Below are 27,290 nucleotides of genomic sequence, written 5' to 3' on the forward strand. Positions count from 1 at the left end.
GCTAAAACTTCTCTCGCACGAAGCAATAGAAACGGGAAGAGTTAGAAATATTCGAAGAGCGACATTGATATTTGGGTAAGACTCAATTAAACCAAAATCATGAAGAGCCTGTAGAATATTAAGAGGAGATGCAGTTTCTATATTTTGTATAAGAGTCGTTACTTCAAACTTAAAACTTTCAATTTCACTTGTGAATTCGTACTTTTTTAAATCTTTGCTATATTTAATAGTGAGATCTGCAGCCGATTTTTTTTTTAAATCAGCAACATTCATGTATTGTAAAGAAGAGCCATAGAGAAAGCAAAAATCAGCCTTTTTTCAGTAGCATTTTAAAGATTTCGGGGGCCCCTTTCAGGCCCTACTCGGCCGCATAGTTCGCTTACCGCCGTTGAGGTATACAACACATATGCGTACCACTATAAAGCAAAAAGTTATGTCAGAATTTCTGCACGCCTTTTACAACTTCGTGACTAAGATTTTATTCGATAGTTACCATGTTTTCAATTTAGCAATTAAAAAATCCTCGGGCAGATTTATTTTTCTTACAAAATGTTACCTTTACAAATTTCTACCTCTGCACAGTGTAGAAAAATCTAGAAATATAATTTTGTATATCGTAATAATATTAGTCGTCGACAGAGAGCTCTATAAAGTAGAGAAATATCTATAAATTTGAAAACTATAAACATAAATTTAAATTTCTCAAAAAATAAACAAACAAAATTTCAAAAGTCGCTACTTTTGTCTGATTTGTCTGCTGTCTCTGCTATCTCACTACGTCCCTCTAAAAGTCACGGTTGGGAACACTGGTGAGCAGACATCTAGAATCTAAATAAGGCAAAATGTAATCACCAATAAAAAGGAGGAAAAATTCAAGATTTAAAACTATAATTTCTTGTGAACAGCAGTTTGGGCCCCCTTCCAAGTGGGCCCTGTGCGAATGCACCTGTTGCACCTGCCTAGTTACGGCTCTGTAAATACCATCTTGAAAACTCTCTCAAAGTTGGATAACCTGCATGTCTTAAGCCTTGTGCAGTTTGAAAGTTAAAAGGATGTAGCAACTGTTCTTGTAGTACAGTCCGGACGTTAATGCCTGACTACTACTTTTTTTTTAACATTAACAGAACTTAAAATTTGACATGCAATTAAAAGTGGATTATTAATAAAAGACAAGTAACAAACGTGGTCTGTTGTAATTTGCAGTTTTCACTTTTCTGAGATGCACCTGTCTACGTTTATAAAGCTGCTACACTGCGAAACAAGGCGTTTGACAATGACGGTAGGTTTTCACATACTCGTACTACAGGAATGATATGCAAGGCAGCGAAGAAATTTTAGGAACCCATATCTCGTAAAGGAAGCTGCAACGATCCCCATTTTATATGACTAAAATTGTTTTTATTGACCCTCTATACCACTCATTTTATTTTGTCGCTTTAATTTCTTAACACTCCGTGTAAGCGAGACCCAGAGTGATTACAGTAAATGAAGTGAAATACTCCATCTATTAATAAAAATGCAATACATTAATTAATAACATTAGACTGTTTTACAACCGCTTGCTTTATAACCCTGTTTTAGAAATTTTAATCAATTTACAACCGATTTAAATTTTTAATAGAGGTTATAAAGAGTAATAACTTTTACAATTGGTTTAATTTTTTTATTAATTAAAATACGTAGCGTATTTGAGTTTTGTATGTTTTGTTGGTCAACTCGGTTTGATACTGTATATTTTAAAATTTAAACACTTCTTAGAACTTTCAATTTATAACAGCCAAAGGATGTTTGGTATTGTGAGAATACAGAGTAGTGTGGAGTGATATTAATAAATGTTCCAGATTTGTGGAATGTTCGCCGTATTCACTCAAAATCGATCTTTTCATCCACCTGAAAGAGGACAAACATTCATCTTGGCCACATGCAGGAAATAGATATAGCCTATATTTGCACCTGTGGCGGGCCGGGAGGGCGGTGCCTCTGGAGCCGCCGATCTCACCCCAGCCTCACGGAATCTGACATTCACGATCACGCACATCTTGTCATTCATTATTCACAAAACAAACTTTAAACATTTATTTTTTTCACATTTTTATTATATCTGGAAACAGAATTACACAGCAACGAAATCGAGATTGAATCATTAAAACGAAATATAAAAATCATTTTATGCAATATATGCGATTTAGTTTTGTAACGTAAACATACTAAATCCAAATTACTAATTACTATTGAAGCAATTAGGCAATTCCATCCAGCTGGTGGTTCGTTCGAGCGTTTTAGCATAAAAAGCTTACTTTTTTGCGCTTATGATTCTACAAAATCTCGTATAAAACCGGAGATATTTGCGGACTAGGCAATTTTCAATAGAAAGAACAGCGAGTGACGACAATCTATCGTTAGTCACGGTTGACTACTGGTAGATTTCGATAAGGCTCAATTTCAAAAAGCTATGTTCTCAGCAGACTGGAAGAGTCAGTAATATCCACGCACTTGAGAAAATGTATCGATAGCACTCAGTTGGAATCACCATGGTAAAGAAACTACAGTAATAGCCGCCTATCTCTCAGATATGAACAATGGTTCGACAGATTTCCCCTTTGTCGGAAGTCTATTGAAATCATACAGAAATCCAGGATGCCATTGCCATTCATTTGTTCGAATCTTTCTTCTAGATCAGGAGTTTCCCATTTACAGTGGCTTAAATAGTGTTTGTGCCTTCGGGGCAAATCTTCAGTTTGCCACCTTACAAAAACACAACGTAATACGCATGAAACATACTTTGACAAAAAATGAAAATATAGTCATAGGAAACCTTGTGAAAAAATATTATTAATGTTATTATTGATTAAGCACGACTAAGTGCTTAAATAGGTATGATAGTCAATAAAGCTGCGTTTGTGGAGACGCCAGAATTGCGAGGGGAGGAAAAATCAAGAGAACCAAGGTCGCGTGCCTTCAGGCATACTCTCCTTGTTTTCCCTCTTCTTACGTTTATATAATAACGGGGAGGAAATGCCTGATGAATTTTACAACGAATAAAATTAAAGAAAATTCAAATAAAAATAAAGAAACAACTCTATTAACATGTCCTTCCTTTTATTTACGGTTTCTCTGTGTTTTTTGCAACTTTTCGGCCATTTTCTTTAAGTTCGATAAATTGCCGACGAACTTCATCCTCTCCATTTTACTGTTGTCGCTGCGCGGAAGAGAACGCCGAACTACTATCTGTGTCAACTCAGGAGCAGAAAGAAAAATTCTAGGGAAAGTTAAACTTTCAAGGACGAGAGAAAACTGTTGCATTTCTCGTGCGTTAAGTGCAAGAACTCCGTTTCCTTCTCCTGAATAAACTGCATTGCGAGTGCGAATTCTGATTCCAAAATATTTATTTCGCCTGTTTTTCCCTCTTCTCGCGTCTGCATAAACTCAACCTAATAAAGTTTATGCATAAACTATGCATAGGTTGAGTTTATGCAAAGGTTGAGTTCTGCACAAACTCAACCTTTAGGTTGCGTTTATGCACATAAGGCCATCTTCAAAAAATATGGTCTTTAAGGACCATATTTTTTTGAAGATAGCCTTAAGTGCTGAAATTTCCGACAATAAACGATGTTTTCCTTGGAAAAAATTATATGCCGTCTTGTATTTTTATACTATTTCTATACAAAAAAAAATGTTCTTTTCGTGCAATAGACCGAAAGTGCCGCCTGGGTTGACCGCTCTTCACTACCTTCGCTACATTTTACCAATTTTTTAAGAAATTTTTTCCAATCGATCCCTTACATATAAAATCCAACAACGAGATNCCAATACAAAGCAAAAAGTTATGTCAGAATTTCTGCACGCCTTTTACAACCTCGAGACTAAGATTTTATTCGAGAGTTACCACGTCTTCTATTTAGCAATTTAGCAATTAAAAAAATCCCCGGGCAGATTTATTTTTCTTACAAAATGTTACCTTTACAGAATTCTAGCTCTGCACACTGTAGAAAAATCTAGAAATACAGTTTTGTATATCGTAATAATATTAGTCGTCGACAGAGAGCTCTATAAAGTAGAGAAATATCTATAAATTTCAAAACTATAAACATAAATTTAAATTTCTCAAAAAATAAACAAACAAAATTTCAAAAGTCGCTACTTTTGTCTGATTTGTCTGCTGTCTCTGCTATCTCACTACGTCCCTCTAAAAGTCACGGTTGGGAACACTGGTGAGCAGACATCTAGAATCTAAATAAGGCAAAATGTAATCACCAATAAAAAGGAGGAAAAATTCAAGATTTAAAACTATAATTTCTTGTGAACAGCAGTTTGGGCCCCCCTTCCAAGTGGGCCCTGTGCGAATGCACCTGTTGCACCTGCCTAGTTACGGCTCTGCTCTAAAGTCACACCTCATCCTATATGCAAGATTGTCTTATACCCAAGTAAATACAGTATAGTGATTTGGGTTATGTAAAGTTTTATTTCCATACAAGCAATTTTTTGCTGGTTATCTGCATAAAATTATGATAATTTGCTCCACATTATTTTAAATTATAAAACTTCCTTTTTCCTTAATATCAATTAATTTTTAATTAAAAAATTTCATATATTAAATAAGTATAAATAATATAAAAAGCTAACAACATTTACAAAAACATTGTTTTTAAATTACAAAAATATAGAGATTTGCAAAATAATGCAAAATGCAAGTGTGGTTGGACAAGTGAAGACAGTCAGATAGAGCCTCTATAAAAGAAATTTAAATAAGTTAAATATAAATTAGATGTTCTAATAGTCTATATTTACCACTTTAACTTGTTTGTATTTTAACTACAAAACCATATTATATTATCACATGGACAATACAGAACCTTTTTGTTTTGTATTTCTCATTGACTAAACATTATTCTGCTTGCCATCTGGTAACCAACATTATTAAAATCATTTCATCATTCCTGTAACATCCAGAAATTCAAACTGTATAAGGTTGTCTCTCTGTGTTTTAACTAACAAGAGTCTATTGTATTAACATTAATTATTATTTATAATATTATGTTATTTTGTGTTGATTTATCATACTGTTGAATAAAATGTCAAATAGTAAAAAAAAGGGTCTTGTTACAGGTACACAAGAAGGAAGTGAAAAATCTCAAAAATTTTTGAACCATTAAAGCCAAACAATTGCTGGATTAAATTGGATTGTTTTACCATTGTGAGAACTAGTATGGTTATATCTAAATTTAATGTCTGTAATGTCTGGATTATACATCACGAGATCAGATGGAGGTCCAGGTAGTATAACTGGCAACACATCTGCACAATAAGTGGAAGTTATGGATTTGAGTCCCACTCTAGACCGACTCTGTTCTTCCAGAATTTTCTAAATTATTTAATAAATATTAATTTAATTATAATTATTAAATTTAATAAGAGATAATACATAATGCCTACTTTTATTGCCAAATTATTCAGATTTTCATTATTAATAGTAGTAGTAATTACGGCTCTGCTCTAAAGTCACACCTCATCCTATACACAAGTTACGGCTCTGCTCTAAAGCTTAAAGATGTTTACATACATGCAATTTTTGAACATTTAGACTCATTTTCAGAGAAGCACAAACTAAAATAAAAATGCTGATTTTTGTAAAAAGTCTCAAAAAAGATTTTTATTTTGGTTATCTATTATCAAAATTTTATAAATAGAATACTTTCACAGTGAAAAATGTATAGGAAGAAAATAAAGCTATACATCATTGATCCACAGGAAACTGACAAAATCAAATAAGATTGGTCTTAAAACTAATCAAAATTTCAAGAGATTTAAGGAATATATGTCAAGATAATTTATTGATAAACTCATTTCAAATCAAGGAAAAACTTCTTTAATAATAGGAAGTTTTTATTCCAGTGTATATGATCATTAAACACATGGTAAAAAGCATAAATCTATTATCTCTTTAATATCAAAACTGTTATCCTTCTTTTACTTTCAGTTTTGTTTAATAAAAACATGTATTTAATAAAAATAATGGTATACCAAAATGATTACAAATACCCCAATTATTGAAAAACATTATCTCACATGTGTACTGTAACTAAACAAAATGTATAAGTACCTGTACATTCTTGTATGAAACTTCTGTTACTATAAGAAAAATGGATGAGATTTATTTTTCCTGGAGGAAAATTTGCTTATTCATAGAAATCAGTCATACATGAAATACTCACATTGATTCTTCAGCAAAATATTCAATATATTAAATATAAACTAAAATGTAGTAAGATTGGTGTTTATTACACTAAATATTTTGTTTTTTTTATATGAAAATAAACAAAATCTTACCAATAAATACAATAAAAAAACCTTTTTGAATTAGATCAGGAAGCAGGATTTTAACCTTAAAAAAACTTGTTTGAGAACTTCTTTAGGGAGAAATTAACCAAATCGGAAGATTTCATGTCCTAACTAAAATATGCCGATAACCGATTAGATCGAGATCTTAAAATAATATTCAACTTATTAATAAAGTTTACTTACAAAAAAAAACAAAAAAATTATATAAAAGTCCAAGTCAAAAGAGATCTACGCAGGTAACGTTACACATTTTCAGTTTGAAATGGCGTCAACGCATCCTAGCGGAGAAAAAATGAAATAAATGTATAAACATAGAATTTTTAACCATAAGCAATCTCGAATAATATTTAAAATATTAATTTATTAAACGTTAAGTAATAATATTTATTAATTCGAATTCAGATTCGAATTAAATAAAAGATATTAAGAAATATGACTTTTAAAATCGACATCTGGCGTCGTATTTGTGTACGAAGGTTAATGATGGAAGATTTGCGTTTTGTATCTCCATACACTCATTACGGATAATTTGTTGTTTACGCTTGCCATGACTACGGAAAAGAGAATTAATATCAATTTCTCGTCTGTAAGTAATAATCGGGCGTAGTATATAAATATAAAGAATCAATAGAAAGCAGACAATGCTTTATATGAATTCACCATGAGAAATTTTGTTTATTTTATAGCTGATAGACTTGAAAGCTGAACTTTTTAAGAAGCAAGAAGCTCTCAAAGCTGAAAAACTGAGAAGAGAATTCGGACAACCTTCAGCAGAGCCTCCTAAGAAGGTATTTTTTTCATTTCTTGATTATTTCTTGTGTGCTGAAGTGAGTTTTTTTTGCTTAATTTGTCAGAAGTTATTCCATAAATCAAGATCATGTTGCTCTGTTCTTTAAATTCACTTGATTCAAGTAAAAGCAAAGAAGTGCATTTAAAAATGTATTCCTAATGCAATAGATTTATTTACATTCTTGTTGGGTGTAATACTGTGTTATTAATTATAATAAAAGATTTAGCATGTGATAACCGCTTTGAAAAAGGAAGCAACGTTATTTATAAGTGACGACATAGTCTATGATATATAAATTGTGGAGTAGAATCAATTAGACTTACTCCTACTCGGAAATTATTATTATTATTCTATAATTAATTTATCTGTAATGAAATACAAATGGTGAGTTTATGTATTTCTATGCTGTGATTGGTTGTAACTTTCCTTTTTTGTCCTTTTATGTAATGGTAACTGCAGGTGGATGACGGTACAAATGAATGAATCAGTTTCATGTGTATTGAGGATCAAATTCGGTAACGTATCGGTCTTAAGCTATTAAGTAAGAGCACCAATTACATAAATTGATTTCGTTTGTTTCATGAGAAGTGCTCAATTAGAAGGTTAATATTAGTTTATTGTTAAATGTAACTTAATCAATTTATGTTAATGTAATTTGTTAACCTTGTAATCATGCATTAGTTTTAGTCCTTAATTTTTGAAATATGCATTTCTCAAATCAAGTCATGAAAGTTTTAGGTAAAAATACAATAATATTTTTTAATTTACAATCTGTTTAATTTCAAATTTGTTTATGATAAGCATTTTGTTTTACCAATATAACATCTACATGACTTCTGTTTGTTATCTCTCCACATTGAGTAGGGTTGCAAATTTACTGACTTTTTGACTACTAGTAAAATGGTAAATTTTCAAAACATTATCAGTAGATTTCCAAAACTTAAAATCAAAAATTCAAAATTTAAAAAATTAGTGCACTTAGTGATTGTTTTATTGGTTTTTAATGACAAAAAGTTTAGCATTCAAGTTCAGCAACTAAACAATCTTTGGTGCTCCATGACCAATTGAATTCCCTTTTTTTTTTTTTTCAAAAAACAAAGTTTTACATGATTAATAAAGTGGCCAGTGCAAGTGCTCACATTCAAATAAATATGAAAGAGAAACAAATAAATTCATCATGCTAAAATGTTTTTATAAATATTGTCTTTACAGCAATAACTTTATTTACTACTGTCTTTAATAACAATAATAAAATGAAACATTTCATTTTATTAAAGACAGTTAATAAAAATGCTGTTTTTTTAGCATTGTGCTATTTACTTTATCAAATAAATTTATTCCATTTTGTGAATTAAAATCATCATTGTGCTCTAGATGTTATGATATTAAAAAAAATTGCCAAACTGTCTAGCATGGTGATATAATATGATAAATTAAAAATTATAAAGAACTATAAACTAATAATTTAAAAGATAAATTATATGAACTTTTACAATTTAAATAAAAACTTTGACACTTCTGTCTTTAATATATGAAAATATAAATATACATGAAAGTGTACACAAATAAGTATTTGGCTTAAAAAATTATTGTGTATTATTTTTTACCAAATTTACTGGTAAGAAATATTAAATTACTGGCATATTTACTGATACATTTTTACCTGATTACAAGTAATTACTTTATTTTTAATTTTTAAAATGTTAGTTTTTGAAAAAGTACAAACTATTAATGCTTTTTTACTTTCCTGGCATTATTATATATAACAGAGGGGAAATTGTGGCAGTCAGAAAATTCCCTCCCTCCCCAGATTTTTACATTTTTGGATTCAGGAGGCCTTGAAACATTGAGAAATGCAATTTGGGGGTTTTTTTTATGTATGTATGGATGTTAGTGTGTGTGTGAGACAATTTTGGTCACTCACTTTAAAGCTTTATGACTTTATGAAATTTTCTGAAATTTTTTCAGGAAGATTTCTGTATTAGGGGATTGATGCTATGAAATTGTGGTGATTAAAGGTCCAGGAAATGAGGAGATTGTGGGGGTTTGTGTGTCATATCTCAAGTGGGATTGGACTTAATGACAATTTTACTCATTATTAATATTTATACTTTTTCTTTATAAAACTCATTCCTAGCCTCAAAATTAAGCTTTTTGCCATTTTAATTATTAAAAATATAAAAAGCTTTTTTAAATGGTGCCACACATGCAGTTTTAAATTTGCTGGGATAGTTAAGCAACTTGTTGCTGGATTTTTATATTTAATGTTTTAACTTTGAATATTCAATTATAAACATTTTTAAGTTTATTTTAATTGCATCTTAAACAGGATTAAATTTTCACATAAATAAAAAGCTTATAATAGATTTTTTTAGATGTAATTTTACTATGTTCAAGAAAAATTCAAGTTGTTATTCTTATATAAATGAAGTTAAACAAAAGAAAATAATAGTATTATACACAATAGTAAAGTACAGTTGAACCCCATTTATATTTCTCAATTGTATGTTTTTCATAGGAGTCATTAATAAATGATGTCACACCCCAAAGGGAAATTTAAGAAATGTGACAATCTACGACAAGGGAGGGGAAGTTTAGGGCAGCATGATGTGACTGTTTACTAAATATAAACGATCCAACCATAATCCAAATTGTATAATAAAACTGCACATGCATTGATCTTTCATTTTGCAACTTTATGAATATTGCAAAACTCCTCCAGAGGCATCACTAAGTATGGACATTTTCATGGAAATCAAAATGCAAAACTGTATAGGAGAAAATATGATCAGCAAAGTTGTTTATAAAATATCTTATTTCATAATTTTTTGACTCTTACCATTTCAATAGACAATCCTGGTATTTATTTTTAAAGTCAAGTATCCTACTTGATTTTTAACATCCAATACCATGTTATCAAATTGAACAACTGCTCCCTCTTAGTTGGTTGTGATATTGGACAACCACTGTTGCCATAACATTATTTACCATGGAATGAATCAGATATATGGCAGTTTAGGATTATATCGTGTCCCCTTAAATCTGCACAATTTTTGAGTGTGGTTGTGCAGACTTAAGCCAATTGCAAATTTTCAATGTCAAGCTCTTGTTGGTCAAAAAGAATGACCAATGCAGGTTGCAACAACAAGACAGAGGGAGCTCATGGCAAAGATTGTATGTGACTCTGCTGAAGACATTGAATGGATTGACAAAAAATTTATTGATATGGAAAATCTCCCCAAAAGTGTTCATATAGTTTCAATAAAAGAACATTTAACTAGTGTATTGAAGTGAAAAAGTCTTAGATTAAGTTACTTGATATTTACTCTGTAAATAAAACTTCTTAAACTGAATTCCATCTCTGATTTTTTTTTTTAAAGTACAATAGAGGGTTATGACTTAATGACATCATTTTAAGGGAAGGTTTGAAAAATGTGATGTGACAGGGGGGAGAGGGAAGATTAAAATTTACCAAAAATAGCATGGCATCATTTATGGACAACTCTAATTTACATTAGATATTTTGTGTATCATACTTTCTCCATTATAAAACAATTCAGTTATATGTTTTTCATTTATATGAATTTGCATTTATATATCATATGTTTTGGTACCCTACAGCACTTTTTTCTTAGTTTTCCATTTCAAAGTAAATAATGCATAAATTTACAGCAAGTATTAAAAAAATGAAAAGTAAATTATGTATTTATTTCAGCTTAGTCTGCATTGAGGATGAATTGCGAGCAGATACAAAAAGCAGAGCAAATAATACTCGTTGCGTTATATATTACAGTGGGTGATCAGTTAACAAACAAATCAGATAATGAACACTTTCGCGAGAGATTTTTATGATTGGACAATGAACACATGTTCAGATAACGAACATTTCACTGAACAAACACAAGAAGCAACATAAAATAACGAAAACCGATTGGTCTTCCTTTGTCTTCAGGCAACAATTCAAAACTTTCGGAACACGGGAGACATCAGCATCAACATTCTACCCAGTATATACTGATCAGATAGTATTCCCCCAAACTTTGAAACTCTCCCTTGTAATTCCAGCCTTTTATATTTCTGACAGAAACAATTCTTTTACGTTTTCTGAAAATGCAGATTTATGCCAATATCTGCTATTAAAGATCTTTTGAAGAAGTGGGAGGATGTCAGAACAATGGTCTTAAAATGGAATCCAAACCAGGTTGAGGTTAATAGGCCTAGGTATCTCTACAATTACAATGCTATTAGAGAGGTTGAGGCGCACGTTTTAAACGTGTACGTGTGACGTTCGGCACTGCTTTCCCGTAAGCCTAAAAGTTTGACGATGGTGTTTGGAATGTCGAGTGTGATTCCACCGACTATCCAAACACCATTGTCAAACTTTTAGGCTTACGGGAAAGTGGCGCCGAACGTCACACGTACACGTTTACACGTTTAAAACGTGCGCCTCAACCTCTCTATTAATTCTGAAAAATCATGAAGACAGAAAAGCAATCGACATTGGACAGATTCTTTAACCCCAATAAACAGAAAAAACATGACTAATAAAAATGCAAGACCGTGTATATGTGTATTTTTATTATTACATATGAATAAACGTAGTAAGAAAGTATATATTTTTTATTTTTGGGGGTCTCCAGAATGAATTAATCAAATTTCCATAGAAACCTATGGTAAATCGATAATCGGTTAACGAACAATTCAGATAGCGAACAAAGTCTTGGAACGGATTATGTTCGTTAACTGATCACCCACTGTATTTGCTTTTCTTTTTCTGATCTCATGAATTTTCCCATTTAGCAAATTTCTGTCATTCCAACACATGGAAAGCAAAAATTTTTGATGTTTTGTACTATGAACCAATTTCCCTAAGCAAATAAAATTTGCTTTTGGTTCTCATTCATTTTCACTATTTGCTGTCAGTATGAGCTAATCTTTAGAATGACTGTTCATTCTTTCATGTGACTGGAGTTTTGGCAGAAAGAGAGAACTGATATCATATACTGTACCAGTATATGCAAGTTCATCAAAGAAAACGACAAAACTTGATAAATTTTTCAAAAGTGCATGATTTAATTTTTTACTATTTTTACTTTATGTGAAATCCGTGATTTTTACGTCGATGTCGGAAAAATCTTTGTAAACAACTCTGAGGAAAAAAACACTCTTGGTGAGAAGTATATCGGAGGTCATCGATTGTTTTCACATTAAGGTGGGAAAGTTGACACTTAGTTGATCGGAATGCACCGTAAGTGTCAACAGAAGTTGATCACATGACTCATTTCCCACGAATAATGTATAAAAGCTTGAGTCCCCGGAAGCTCCGCGCGATCCCTCAGAAGTTATACTTGGTAGATGTGCCATATTTGTCTCCATACTCCGGACCGAACGGACATACGACCAACCATAGCCATTTGAACTTCCATCGCCATTAACGAACATATTCAGCAAATGCATTTTAGGCATAGAGAGAGGTATTTGTACTGTTTAGAGCTTTGTGAACTCTCTCTCAGACTAGCAGGTAAAGCTATTAGAGCGTCCCTTTTGTATAGTGAACTTATTTAATCGCATTTAACCTATGTATCCTAGCTTAGTTATATAAATAAATGCTTGTTTAGTTTTTAAACCTGTCTCCTGTCTCCAAAGGACACCTGCCGACTTACCGACGCACTCCCCACTCAATTTTTTTTGCCCTCCTAGCCATCCGACAAGCCGAGAACGGGTTTTACCAACCTGTTGCAGAGTAAGTGGTCATTTGGGATGAGCCCAGTGGCCCACTGCTAATCTCACATTTATCTTTTATATATTCAAACCTATTCTGCAATACATACAGTAAAATGAAACTTTGTTGCTAAACTCCAACAGCAATGTAAAATATTTAAATTTTAAAGATTCCAACACATCATTCTACTTTACAAATTTAAAACATTGTTTTATATACAGTAGAACCAGATGTGGGCTTAATACCGCTGAAAGCATTAGTTCAATATTGCAAATATTTTACATTGCTGCTGGAGTTTTGGTGTTTTACATAAATTTATGTACAAATTCAATTGTACAATGTTAATTTGTGACAATTATATCAACAGCAATTGAAAAGTAATTTCACTTGTATGTTTTTCTCACTTATAAGTTATTTTTCTCAATTCCCTTGAAAAATATATAAATGGAATTTGACTCTCTAAAATTGGAAAAATAATAATAAAATCAATACAATAATAAATTTGTTTTTACATAATGTGAATGAAATTCAAATTAAAGGCATTTAAATACAGTCAACCCCCCTATAACACGGTACATACATTCCGTTCTTTATGAAACTCATGTTTTACAAGTCCTTAAATACATGAGCCAATCAGCCCAGCACATATGCAGTTTACGGACTATGGCTGTTTGAAAGGTTTTCTTCCATAAAATTAATTGATTCTATAGTAATTTGACTCAACATTTCCAAAACACGTATAATTTTTTGGTAATAATCCATATAAACTATACTATAAACAAAAAATTGTAGGATTACTTACAGTGTGTGCACCGTTTGACGACATCATTGCTTAACCTTGTTTTCATCATGGAACGGTGCATCAAACGGGGGCACGCGTTTCATGATAAATTATTTTTCTGCAAAAAATTTGTTGAACTTTGGAGACATCAATAATATAAATATAATTTTTATGGACGTTAAAATAATAAATGGTTTTTAGTAGGTCCACTGCTTGTTTAAACTCAATGGTTTGTGCAATATCCACTATTGGTCTAGATTCAACCAATCCTGTCACGTCACGAGTCAGCAATGACGTTTTACCAAATTATACGAATACGGTCACAATTTTTTCGCTGTTATATATGAATCAGAATTATATGAACCCATTTTATAGGGGGATCTACTGTATTCAGTTGTATTTTAAATAATAATGAAATAATAATATAATAGTAAAATAATGAAATTATAAAGAAATAAAATATTAATGCAATAAATTTTTCCTCCAAATATAATTTGGTTAGCTTTAGTTATACTGTGCTACATATAAATAATGAAATGCATACCTTATATCTAAAATGATTTTTACTTTTTTGTATTTCAAAAGCTGAATATATTTCACTGAAGTACATTCATAAAAATTTTCCATAATTTTAAAATTAACACAAAATATTTAAAGCCATAAATAATTTTAAGCTCTTCCAATTAATTTTTGGAAGATATTTAGTAATCAACTACAGATTTTAGAATAATCCATTTTGAAAGCATAAAATATTTGAAGTACAAGGTACCACTGTATTTTAAATGCTTCAGAGTTTGAACACTAAATTCAACAAAAATTTGTCTTGTATTTCAAATGATGCTTCAGAGTTAATGGGGCACTGAAAAAAATGCACTCAAACCATAAACACAAATCATCTTTCACTCTTGTTATGCTCATATGATTTCAGTGCTTTTTTCACTTTGTTTTTGATATGTTTGATGTTTATATTGTGTTTTTGTCAATTTTTAACAATTTCTTCTTGCAATTTTTCTTTGTTGACATCTTTTGAATTTTACATTATATCTCCATACATTGTTTATCCATTAGTTTAAAATTTTCCAAATGGAATGTTTTAAACCACATTTGCATATTTGAAGCTTAGGAGCGTCTTTCCTATACACATTGCTGTACAGACAGTAAAAAAAATTTGTAGTGGTTCCCAAACTTTTTGACTCTCAACACCCTTGCTAAATCCAGGTTTTCCCAAGCCACCCTATGTCAAATTCTAACAAGTACAATTGGTGAAATAGCCAATAATTTTTTAAATTAAAGAGTTAGGATGTTAAATAAAAATAAATAAAACATATTTAAAATAACAAAAAAAATTTAATTAATAATAATTAGTGGGATGAATAGGCCTGTTGATCACCACACATTTTCTCAAAAGTTGGAATCAAACTAGACACAGCCACCCTTATTTCCTTCTCCACATTGATTTTCATATGATACTTGGTTATTATCATAGGAACAGCTTAAAACCCAGCTTCACACAAATAAGAAGTAACAAATGGAATTAAAATTCTCTGAGCCACATAGCAAGGAGAATATTTTGAAAGGAAGTGCAAAAGCAAGACAAGGCATTTTGGATGCAATTTCTTGCTATTGACATTTGCTTAAGGCTGTGTACACATTAGGCATTTTGAAATGTGCATTTTAAAGAACCAAGAGTTCTGCATAGATATACACACTCAAACGCGCACTTCTGGCCAAGCACGCGTCAAACACACATTGATAGATTTCGGTTAGAACGTGTTTTGCGGGCGTCAGCCATGCACTTTGAGATACATGTGCTGCCATGTTATTGTATATTCGATTGCATGCTTTTGGGTAGAGTGGGCGCACTTTGGCCGAAATGGAGAACGATCATTTTGATACTGATCTATTTATTGATGAAATCTAAAAGAGACCAGTCATCATCAAATGATTTTATAGATATTCTAAAAGAATTAAAAAACTTGGGTTTATATTGTCTTAGTTTTGGATACAATGTCACAAACATTCCATGCTCAGTCTATCTCTTAATATTGGGTGCACCCAAAATTCTCTTTGCCTCTGCCATTGTCTTTTATAGTGACGATGGAAGAGGCACACACAAGCAATTACTTTCACATTTATTTCCAAACTGAGCCAGTGCAAATGGTCGTCAAATGCCGAGCTAAACGTGCGGTGTGTACGCTGCTAACGCACATTTAACGCAACACCCAATGTGTACTAGCCCTAAGGAAAGAAAAAGAAAACAACAAATGAAACTACATGACTTTATCACAAAAAACAAGAATTTCAGAAGAGCCAGGACCATCACAAAAAATGAACTTTACATTTCTGTGTGCATATGTTTGTGTGTTATTTAACATATTTTTATATTAATTTGATAAACTAATTTTACTTTAAGTTATATTATTAATTTTCGGTCGCATGTTCCCCTTTCCCTATTTACTCTGTGTTAAAATGACCTCGTTTAGCACTTTGTCGTCTAGGAACATATCTCCCACATTAAGTGTGGTCTTACTGTATTATAATAAATGAATAAAATAGTAGCAGAAAATATTAGTCTCCTGCTCCTAATCTTTCCATATCTGGTCTTGGTTTTCATCTAACTCCATTCTCAAGATTAAGGAACAACAGACGGATGACAGTGAGAATTTATAAGTCCACAATTTTTTCAAATTGCAGCCCAATTATTTTATCTACTTTTTAACATCTTCCTAAAGACAATGGAAAAAACATTGCAATAAATATTTTTCCATTGAGCTTTTTTAATTAATCAATGAAGAATTTTTAATGTATTTAAAAATTGTATATTTCTTGTTCTTATAGAAAACAGTTATATGTGATGTGGGGGGGACAAAAAAATAACCAGATTTTTTTGTATAAAAACTTTGAAGGAATTTTGTAAAAATGTTAATAAATACAGGTAGGCCTCCTACAACGCAATAGATACATTCCTTGAAAATACCGCATTGCAGGAAATCGCATTATAGGAGACACCAACTTAATACAAAAACTGGGATTCGGTTCTAAAAAGAGAAAATCTTGGCGTTTTTTGAATTTTTCAAACTAGCCATTGCTAGCCACAAATTTAACACTTGTTTCATCAGCTGATGACTGTCCCATTTGTTTTAAATAATCAAATATTTTTAAGGCTTTGTGTTTAAGTGCCGTTTTATTTAAAGGCAACCGTTTCTTTGTTCATATCTTCTATCCATAATATTAGCGCTTGTTCCATTTTTTCCATTATAGGTGCTCTCGGACGAGCAGCATTTTTCGCAAGAATAGATGATCCAGATGCAATCAAATTTCTGATCTTTTCTCCCAACCGAATCGTAGACTCATTTAAATTAAAATGCCAACCAATATCAGCTGTTTGCTCTTGATTTTTAATTTATTCCAAAATTTCTATCTTTGTTTCAAGAGTTATAAATTTCCTTTTTAATGACAGTCCTCTCTTTTCATTCGGCATTGTTATGGCTAAAATTTTTTCAATCAGTTTTGTGGACAGTAAAAATCACAAAAAATAACTTCCTTTTACTATGTTGTTAAAAATATACACCCAATAGAAGTTTATACTGTATTTTGGACCATTTTTGCAGTCCCCACTTATTGAAAGAGTATAAATGATCGAAAATTTAGTGATATATTTGAGTGTTTACGGTAACTGATACACATCTGTCTAGAAACTGGTCTTCCCCTGAAACTTTCAAGGGAATAACATGCCAACATCCACAAACAGCTGTTTTCAAAGACTTTTAGCTCTGTATGCCAAACTGCAGCTTGTATCACGTGATCCGTTGCAATTTTTCTGTTATGTGAAGATAATTTGTTTCTAAATACTGTAAACCGCGTTGTAAAAGTACCGTGTTGTAAGAAAATTTCCGCATTTTTTCAACCGCGTTGGAGCAAAAACGCATTGTAAAGGTACCACATTGTAGGAGGCCTACCTGTAGTCACCTTCAAAGTACTCTCCATTAGATGCAGTGCACTTGTCAAGTCTTTTTCCCCACTGTTTGAAGCATCTCTGCAACTCTTCAATCTTGATATCATATAGTGCCCTTAGGGAAGCTGTTTTTACCACCTCCACATCATCAAAATGCTTCCCTTTTAGATGTTTCTTTATTCTCGGAAACAGAAAAAAGTCACACAGGGCTAGGTCTGGTGAATACGAAGGGTGGGGAACGACAGGCCATCCCTGAGAGGCCGAATAGTGGGTTACTTGTAAGGCCATGTATGCAGGGGTGTTGTCATGATGAAGGAACCAGTCACCTTATTGCTAAAGTTCCAGGCGTTTCCTTTGCACATCCTCTCGCAGACGTCTTAAAACTTTTTTGGCAGATTTTTTTCAATGTTTTCATCGTTTCGAGATGTTGAAGGACATCCAGAACTTCGCAGGTGGAATAAAATAACAGTAAGAGAAACAACACTATGCTCAAACGTAAACCTACAAAGTAATGCCGTCTGCACAGCTGTTTTGTGAAGGTCTCTACTAACCCCATCTAGCGGGAGAACTCTCTACTACGTCTATGAATGGCAGCGCGCTCTCAGTTCCGTTTTTTTTTTTTTGGGTTCCCCTCGTAGATTGATAACCTTTGCATTTAATTTCTTACACATTTTATTTTTTATTTATTTTTTGATAGTTTTAGAATTCACTTAAGAAAAAAATCATTTTTAATATTTTTCACTTATGTCTTAAGAAAACTATTTAAAATACAGGTACTCCTCACTTTACGACCGAATTCCACTCCCTTGACTACGTCGTTAAGCGAATTGGTCGATAAGCGAGGAGCTTGTGCCAGGAATGTAGGATTGTTGTAAAATTATAAAAATTATGCAACAAACTTCAAATTTATTCATAAAAAGAATATATATTATCATTTGTTTATCTGAATCTGTAGCAGTTTTTTCCAGGTAAAGGAGATGATGACAATGAAATAAAAGTTGTATCTTCAAGGGCGGAGGTCTTGTAACAGTCGAAAAGAAACTCTTAACTGTGGTTTGCGTTGTAATCTTGTTTTTTTTCTTGATAAATTTCTCTGTAGCACTTCAAAAGTTCACTCATCCCACGTTCAATTTTATGTTAAAATGTTCATATTAGGATCCATAGCCTCAAGTTCCAACATAGCCTCATTAATTTTGGAGAACACACCAGCTAACCCACGCACCGTGAATTTCTTTTTCACTTCTTCAGTTTTTTCGTCTTCTTCCTCTTCCAAATACTGCATCGCTTCTAACTCTATTAAATCTTCATTTGTTAGCTCTCTGTCGACATAATACACTAATTCAGCAATGTCTTCCACTTCAACATCTAAATTAAGCGCATTGGCAAGGCCTACAATTGTTTAAATTACATCAAACTGACTAAAAAAGTCCTTAGCAAGCCTATACTATGGTCAGTGAGCATGTCACCAATCACCACTGATCAACACTCAAGCTGAGAAAGGGGATTTCCTGATTTGCAGATTGAAACTCGATTGGTCGTAAGTGCGAGTGGTTGTTAAGTAGATAGGTCATAAAGTGAGGAGTACCTGTAGTGATGTTTCAAATTAGGTCTATCTGGAATTTCATCTGCAAGTTTGCTAATCTGCTATAGTAATTGAATTATTTAATATATAAATCAGCTATTTTAAATTAAAAACAATCAGTGATATATACAGAATGCATTTAGTTTTCCTAGAAAACCTTAATTCTTTAGAATATTTATATCTAGTCTAGTGTGTCTCTCTAGTGTTTTTTCTGATCTAATTGAAGAATAATTTTCACTTGTTTAAAATTAATTAATGTTCTTATGAAAGTTTCTAAAATAACATTTATACTTTCCATGTTAATATATTATTGTTGTATCTAAACTCTTACTACATTAAGACTGTAAAAAATTACTTTTTTTTTAAATAAATTTTAAAGCAACTTTCATTAATGATTTTGCTGGTGTATATCATTGGCTTCGAATTAACAGATTTATTAAACTTTCAGTTAGCGTTATTTATTTGAAGCTGTTTAAAATCAGTAAATAATTAAATGCCTTTAAATAAATACAATGAAAAAAAAAATACTAAATATCCTTTCTATAGATCTGGACTGCATATTACACAATCAGATATTAGTAGTAAAATAAAAGACAAACATAATGCTTTTATTAAGCTTGGTTAAAAAATCAATAACTTTAAAATAAAAGTTGCCTATGTGAAAACAAATCGTATCATTGGATTTTTATTAAAATATTTGAATTTTAATTGAGAAATTTAAATATAGATAACATTTATTATGATCATAATAACATTACTGTTCATGTAATGCCATAATAATCATTAGATCCTGATTAGATTCATAAAAATATATAGGCATAATATTATTTATTACAATTAAAAATTCAGTTCATCATCATTTTATTTGTTGTAATTCTTAACGTTTACTATTTCAAGAGTCACATAAAGAATATTGGGAATAACAGGCTGACATTCAGAATCAATAGATGAAAAATAGATGAATACAGTAGATCAATAGAAATAGAAAATCTGAGACTCATAAAACTGACAAATCCAATAAATTTCCAAATACAAGAAATAATTTTTGAAAAAGGATACAGCCCAAGTCAGATGAATTTTAATCAGAATAAGTAAATTTTATTCGTCTATTTCTGCTCTAAATAAGTACAGACAATAAATTTTAAAAGTTTTTTTTTTTATTCTTATTTCTATTATTTTTTATTTACTTTTAAGTATTATGTTAAAAACTTTACATTTAAACTTAATGTTCATTAATGTATTTTTATCCTATATTAGTAAATAGTGATTGCTTCAGTTTATTTTACTAACTAACTTTATTATTTGGATATTATTATCATTCTAATTATATCCAGAAATTGTGAGGTAGCAAGAGAGAATTTTGTATAATTATGCTTAGTTACTTACGTTATTTACTTTCCCATTTTGTTTCAATTATTTTGAGTTTTTGGGATCAAGTTATGTTAAACCTTGACTGCTACCATCTTCACTTTCCAATTTGACTTCATTTGCATAATTTTTGATGATGAGATGTGTATACTGAATGGAATTGCATCTTCCTAATTTAGAGTTTAAATATGGCTAAAATATTTATAAAAATATAAGAATATTACTTAAAACCTTAAATTAGTAGGATGCAATTTCATTCATTATTCAAATAGTGTCATCAAAGATTATGCAAATGAAGCTCTACTATATTGATGTAGCAGTGAAGTTTAACATAACTCAACCCCCAAAACTCAAAATAATGGAAAGAAAATAGAAAATAAATAGAGTAACTAAACATAACTATAAATTAAAAATTCTCTTTTGTTATCAGACAAAGTTATAATAATAAGTAGCATTGACCATATTTATTTTTATTTATTTGTAAGCAGTACACATAAGAATGGTCAATTTTTAATATTTTTGGACTTTATTATACAGGGGGTGCAAAAATAGGTATAAAGTTGTTGTTATGGAAAAAAAAAACATATTGGGAGAAAACGGAAAGAAAAAACATTTATTTTTATGTACAAGTTAAATCAGAAGGAAGTAAGGAATACAAACTAATAAAAGATAATAATAATAATAATAATAATAATAATAATGAACACCAAACATTTGTATTTCTTGGATTCTCAACTGTATACATTCTTTTGCATCACCCCTGTATTTTCACGAGCTTTCAAACATGTAAAACACATTTTGTAGAAAAAGAAAAACTGTAATGAACACAAAAAAAAATTAAAATTTCTCACTGTTCTAATATTTGTATTCTCTGGCCAGGTTTAAATCTAAGAGAAACTTGCATAAGAATGGTCTATTTATATGAGAAATCATAAGTATGAATGATAATTTTCATACAATTTTACATATGAGTAGGATGTTTTTATACAGATTACTTGTATGGATAAATCTGGCTTTAATGTTAATAGTGTTCAACTACTTTCTCACAAAATAAAAAAAAAAATATATGATTTAGGTGAGAAAGACATTACAGCACTTTCTCAATATTTTTTATGACAAAGATATGATAACAGAATGGAAATATATTAATAGACTTTTTTTTTCTAAAAATGGGCTGGTGGAAATTACAATTTAATAAAGTAAAAATTGCATTACAAATACTAGTCATATCTTGCTTGCTTGCCATGTCTAATCACCTGAAACAACCATATTAATAAACTCTCAAATTCTAATGTTAGTAAATACTTTTTTAAATGTAAAAGTTTTTATGAAAAGTTCTCATTTATTGCTAGGCTGACTATATGTACTGTACCATTTTGAGTGGGACATTATTGTTTTTTTACCTCTGTCCTGGCTTCTTTCCATTTTAGTAAAATTTTCATTTTTGTATTATTTTGTCCCATCTAGAGAGCTAAGTTTGAATCTGTTGCCCATAATGGAGACAGAATACATCCCAGGTGAATTTACAACATCTTTCTAAGATTTACAAACAACCAAATTGTGGGAACCAACCAAATTAGCATCTTCTACAAGAGAAACCATCCATATTCTGTTTATTATGCCAAAGTCCTTATTAACAAGAAAAATTTATATGGAGTGTGTTCTATCCTTGCTGAGAGGACCAGGGGCCATCAAAAGTTAGTTTACGTTAGATTAGGGTAGGGTCCTGCCACCAGGTGTGTTTTTTCGGACACACCGCCGATTCAGTCAAAACCCGATAGTTAAGGCGCGAGGGTAAGAGTCACTCTGAAGTCCGGGAATGAGCCTCTCAGGAGGATGAATGCAAAGTCAAATACAAATAAGAGTTTATTACAGGGCTGTGGAGTCGGAGTCGGAGTCGTGGAATTTCGATGTTTTAGCCGGAGTCGGAGTCGGATGGTAAGGAAAAGTCAGAGTTGGAGTCGGTAGATTTTTACGCGACTCCACAGCCCTGGTTTATTATCAAAAATTAAGTTCTGCATAACATTCTTAAAATTTGATTCAAGAAATCTGCCTATTTCTATTTATAAAATGAGGGGGCGGCCTAACAGGGGGTATCCTAACTACAACATACCAGGAGAAAGAGAGCCGTCTTCTCTTCTAAGTCCAGTCAGTCTCCTGATTTAGTTCTTTCTTTCCTTTTGCTTGGTCCTTCACTGATGTCTGCCAATAAATGGCGTTCGCTTCTAGATGAAATTTCCTTGCGATTATGGCGGGATGGGTCCACTCAAGTTTACTGCTGATGTCCACTGTTGATGCCTTCCTTGTATGGGATGGTTCGTTGAGCGACTGGAGAGGCCGGTATTTTCTATCGTTGTCTGCCAAGGAGCTCTGTCTGTGTCTGGATTTGTGCCTCTTTCATACGCTTTTCAGCGCAAGAGAGTTATGATATGGCTTACTATTGTATTGGTTTGACTTTTGAGCCGAGTCATTACAGAAGCAAAACTGTTTTCACTGACAAATCCCATCATTATTCATCAATTGTTTTGGTTACTGTTGTGCCTTGAAACGATGTTTGATCTCCGCTATGATCGGCGGGGGGCATGAAGTGGTGTTTTTCCATTTTCTTTAAGTTTTATTCTCTTACAAATTTATTTAATTATTTAATTGTCCTCTCATCCTTCTCCTCGCATGTTGTGGATTTATTGCCGTTAATTAATATTCTAAATTGTTTCTCTAAATCATTAGGGAAGTCCCTAGAATCAGAAAAATAAGCAAATTTCTGTTACATTTTGCTCCATGTATAATCTCGGTATCTTCAAGATGTGGGTTCAAAAGAAAAAGGATATAAAATAAATACAATATTTAAATACAATAAAATCTCTAACTAATTAATTAAAGTGACAACAAAGTGGCTAAACTAAGATTATTATAGATAATGTAAATACGTAAATAACAAATTCACAAATACATACACACACANAAAAGGATATAAAATAAATACAATATTTAAATACAATAAAATCTCTAACTAATTAATTAAAGTGACAACAAAGTGGCTAAACTAAGATTATTATAGATAATGTAAATACGTAAATAACAAATTCACAAATACATACACACATATATATATAGTAACAACAAATTTTTGGTGGGGGGAAATGGTGGTCTTCACATTGCTCAGTTCAACCCCCTAGCTTTAATCATGGCTGACAACTGTCCCACACCCAGATGACAATCCTGCTCCCAAAAGAACAGGCCTATATTCCAGTGTCTTGTCCATCAGTCTCATAAACATAAAATTGTATTTTTTGGTATGACTTCAAACAGTATTTTAACAACAGTGTTCTTGTTCTAAAATTCTTCACTTCTAGAACATGAATGTGTTTATGTTCTAGAAATCAATAAAGTAAATTTAAAGAGAAAAAAAGAAAAAAGCAAAACTTACATTGCTCTGTAATGAGGAAGTATAAATACTTCACATTTTCAAAGAAGTAAGAGCACTCTTGTACAGTTTTTAAAAAGAATTTTGTATTTTTTTAAATTTAAACTATGCCCCTTAAATCATGGCATTTGTCTCATATTTCAGATCACATATTTTAACAGTGAGAAACAATGTGGTTGACAGGACTGATTCTGATCTACTAGAGATCTACTACTCCAGTCTTTTGATGTATTTTGTTTTTGCAACTTTTTACTACTGTAGATACCTAAAGGCTAAACCATTTTTTTCCTAGTTCTCAACCAATCCTAGATGGTTATTCGATTATGAAATAACGTTTAAATAAGAGTTTGAATATTCTTTAATCTTTGTTGTTGTTATTTTTTCAGGTATTGTTGGGCTCATCTGCTAGTATCACAATAAATGAAAATCAGTAGAAATTGATAAACTTAATATGTCTTAACAAATAAATAATAATTTGTCTAAAGTGAAGTTGCCTACTATTTTTTTTTTTTCATTTATTCAATAGAATTTGATGATAATAAAACATTTCTAGGACTGCAAGTGATTAGATTTATATTCTAGAAATCAGTGAAGCAGAATGCTGGTGTACAAGAAAGAGCTAAGAAAGATCTTGAAGAAAAGCCTGTTTCACAAGAAGAAATTGATTTACTTCAACAGTCAAGGTATTATGTCTTTATTGTGTTCTAAAAGTGGTTTTTATTAGTTTAAAACATTTTAAAATTTTATGATTTAACTCATTTTATAACAGATATCTTGTAACAAAAATGTTTAAGAAAAAATTAATATCTAACTTTTTGTTTCTTCATTGAAAGTTTTGTTGCTTGCAAGATATTTTATGAATTTATTTCTTCCACACTTACTATCTCAGAAATATTTTTGTTTATATATGTAAATATCAACTCACAAACCTGATTTATAGTTAAAACCAAATAAACTGCTGAATTATCGGACTATAATATGGCCATTTAATTAATTAAATACAAAATAGTTTGCCTATAAGCATCATAATTGCTACCCTTAGACAAATTTAGTATTTAATTAATTACATAGACATATTATAGCCAAATAATTTGCCAGTTGTTTGGCTTTTTTTGTTTATATAAGATTTTTAAAAATCTTAATTAAATTTGCAGGAAAGTATCTAAATTAAATTTTTTTTAATTACAAAAATTGATAGAATAACATCTTCTAAATTAATAGGAAAATTATATATGCAAGATAAAACAGCAGTACAGAAAAAAGTTTATATTTCATGAATCAAATAAATAATCAAAAATTAAATAAATAATTTTGTTTTTTATTAATGACAAACAACATTCAATTTTTCAACCTTGCTTAATAAGAATAAATCATATACAGTGGGTGATTGGTTAATGAACATAATCCATTCCAAGACTTTGTTCACCATCCGAATTGTTCGTTAGCCGATTATCGACTTACCATAGGTTTTTATGAGAATTTGATTAATTCATTCTGGAAACTCCAAAAATATATATATATATATATTTTTACTACATTTATTTATATGTAATAGTAAAAATACATATATATGCAGACTTGCATTTTTATTAGTCATGTTTTTTCCGTTTGTGGTGTTAAAGAATCTGTCCAATGTTTATTGCTTTTCTCTTTTCTTCAGGATTTTTCAGAAGTAATTAATAGTACTATAATTGTANGCTCTTGCTGAAAGTGTTAATTTCTGCTTTTTATTATTATTTTTACAATTTTATTTCCACAATTTTGTGAAAATATGTTCATTAAAAAAATTCAATATTTATTTTATATTATATTTATATTATATAATAAAATTGCGGTACAGAACTGCGGCTCCCATGCATTTTGCAAAACCTGCATTTCAGCTCCCACTGAACTCTTGCTTGCCCACCCCTGAATTAATAGCATTGTAATTGTAGAGATCCCCATGCCTATTAACCTCAATCTGGTTTGGATGCCATTCTAAGACCATTATTCTGACATCCTCCGACTTCTTCAAAAGATCTTTAATACCAGATATCAGCATCAATCCTCTTTTTCAGAAGAAAATATATCTCGCAGAGTTTCTTGGTGTTCTTCTGTCCTCAGATCCATTTCAGGTTCCATTACGAGCTCTTCAATGTTCTTTATTTCTCAGATGTGATTATTGTTACTCCTTTAGCTACTTGAGTCTTCTTGATTATACAGTATCTTTCTTAGATAAGATTAAACTGTGGTCTACTGTAGACCTGTTCAAACAATACTGCCCAGCAACATCAGACATCTGCCCACTTTCTACCTTTGCTATTATACTCTCATCTTTTGAAAATAAAAACCGATGCAAAACTTAACAAGTGCCTGCCCGATAGTCTTGCAATTACTACGAAAAAATTGTTTCTGTCAGAAAAATAAAAGGCTGGAATTACAAGGGAGAGTTTCAAAGTTTGGCAGAATACTATTCGATCAGTATATACCGGGTTGAGCATCGATGTCGACATCTCCCGCATTCCGAAAAGTTTCGAATTGTTGCCTGAAAACAAGGGAAAACCAATCAGTATTCATTATTTTATGTCACTGCTTCTTGTGTTTGTTCTGTGAGGTGTTCGTTATCCGAACATAAAAATCTTTTGCAAAAGTGTTTGTAGTCCGAACTGTTCATTAACCAATCATCCATTGTATAGTAAAATCTGTAGTTAGTGGACAGTATCTGATATCAGCATAGAATAGGACTATTAATGTACTGGTACACTTAAATTAATTAAATAGACAGTATGGACATCACCTTTTATGGATAATGGATGAAAATTTCCTAGCCATTCTCCAAAGTCTTTGTTAAACAGACAATACAATGGATTACATGCTTGCTATGAATATCAGTTTAAAAACATCATGCTTATCTTTGGCGCTATCATTATATGAGCTGGCGTTGCCCAATTATAACTCAGACTGCATTTCTTAACTAAATACACTCAAACAAACCTTTACATATGCAGCCGTAATCTATACTAATATTATAAAGAGGTTATGTATGTATGTATGTAAGTTTCTTTGCAGCAGGTAATCTCCGAAACTACTCATCCGATTTCAAAAATTCTTTCACCAATATTTAGAATGGAACCTCAGGGTGGACATAGGCTGTATATTATTCCATTAAACATTCATATAAATTAAAATATATAACCTAGGTTAAGGCTTTTATGTCCAACAGATGGCTCTACGAGTATGACGCCCTAAGTTTGCTTTTCTGTGAGGCATTATGCTTTTCTGTGAAAATGAACTAAAGCAGATCATCTTCTATCTATCTATATAAATAAAAATGTAATGTTCGTTTGTTC

The 27,290-nt window shown here is 31.2% G+C and overlaps 2 protein-coding genes across 7 annotated transcripts in view; one reads left to right on the forward strand and one right to left on the reverse strand.

Annotated features, from left to right (window-relative positions):
• Positions 1-20,707, reverse strand: part of LOC111633392 (transcription initiation factor TFIID subunit 12-like) — a 51,383-nt gene extending 30,676 nt beyond the window's left edge. For 2 of the 6 annotated variants that reach the window (XM_023377961.1, XM_023377954.1), the window contains exon 1: positions 6,523-6,617. The gene's annotated coding sequence lies outside the window, so the exon portion shown is untranslated. Of the gene's footprint in view, positions 1-6,100; positions 6,253-6,327; positions 6,618-20,555 lie in introns of those variants that run through there. The other 4 variants (XM_023377962.1, XM_023377956.1, XM_023377957.1 and 1 more) reach the window with 4 other exon arrangements.
• LOC111633387 (coiled-coil domain-containing protein 174-like) overlaps positions 6,784-27,290 on the forward strand; it is a 30,818-nt gene continuing 10,311 nt past the window's right edge. The window contains exons 1-3 of the mRNA XM_023377946.1: positions 6,784-6,925; positions 7,026-7,127; positions 24,544-24,644. Of these exons, the coding sequence (XP_023233714.1) occupies positions 6,887-6,925; positions 7,026-7,127; positions 24,544-24,644 (242 nt within the window). The 5' untranslated portion in view covers positions 6,784-6,886. The remainder of the gene's footprint in view (positions 6,926-7,025; positions 7,128-24,543; positions 24,645-27,290) is intronic.

Source organism: Centruroides sculpturatus, unplaced genomic scaffold (genome assembly GCF_000671375.1).
Source record: "Centruroides sculpturatus isolate CEXI.00-Female unplaced genomic scaffold, Cexi_2.0 scaffold677, whole genome shotgun sequence".
In the NCBI taxonomy this organism is placed as follows: Eukaryota; Metazoa; Arthropoda; class Arachnida; order Scorpiones; family Buthidae; genus Centruroides; species Centruroides sculpturatus.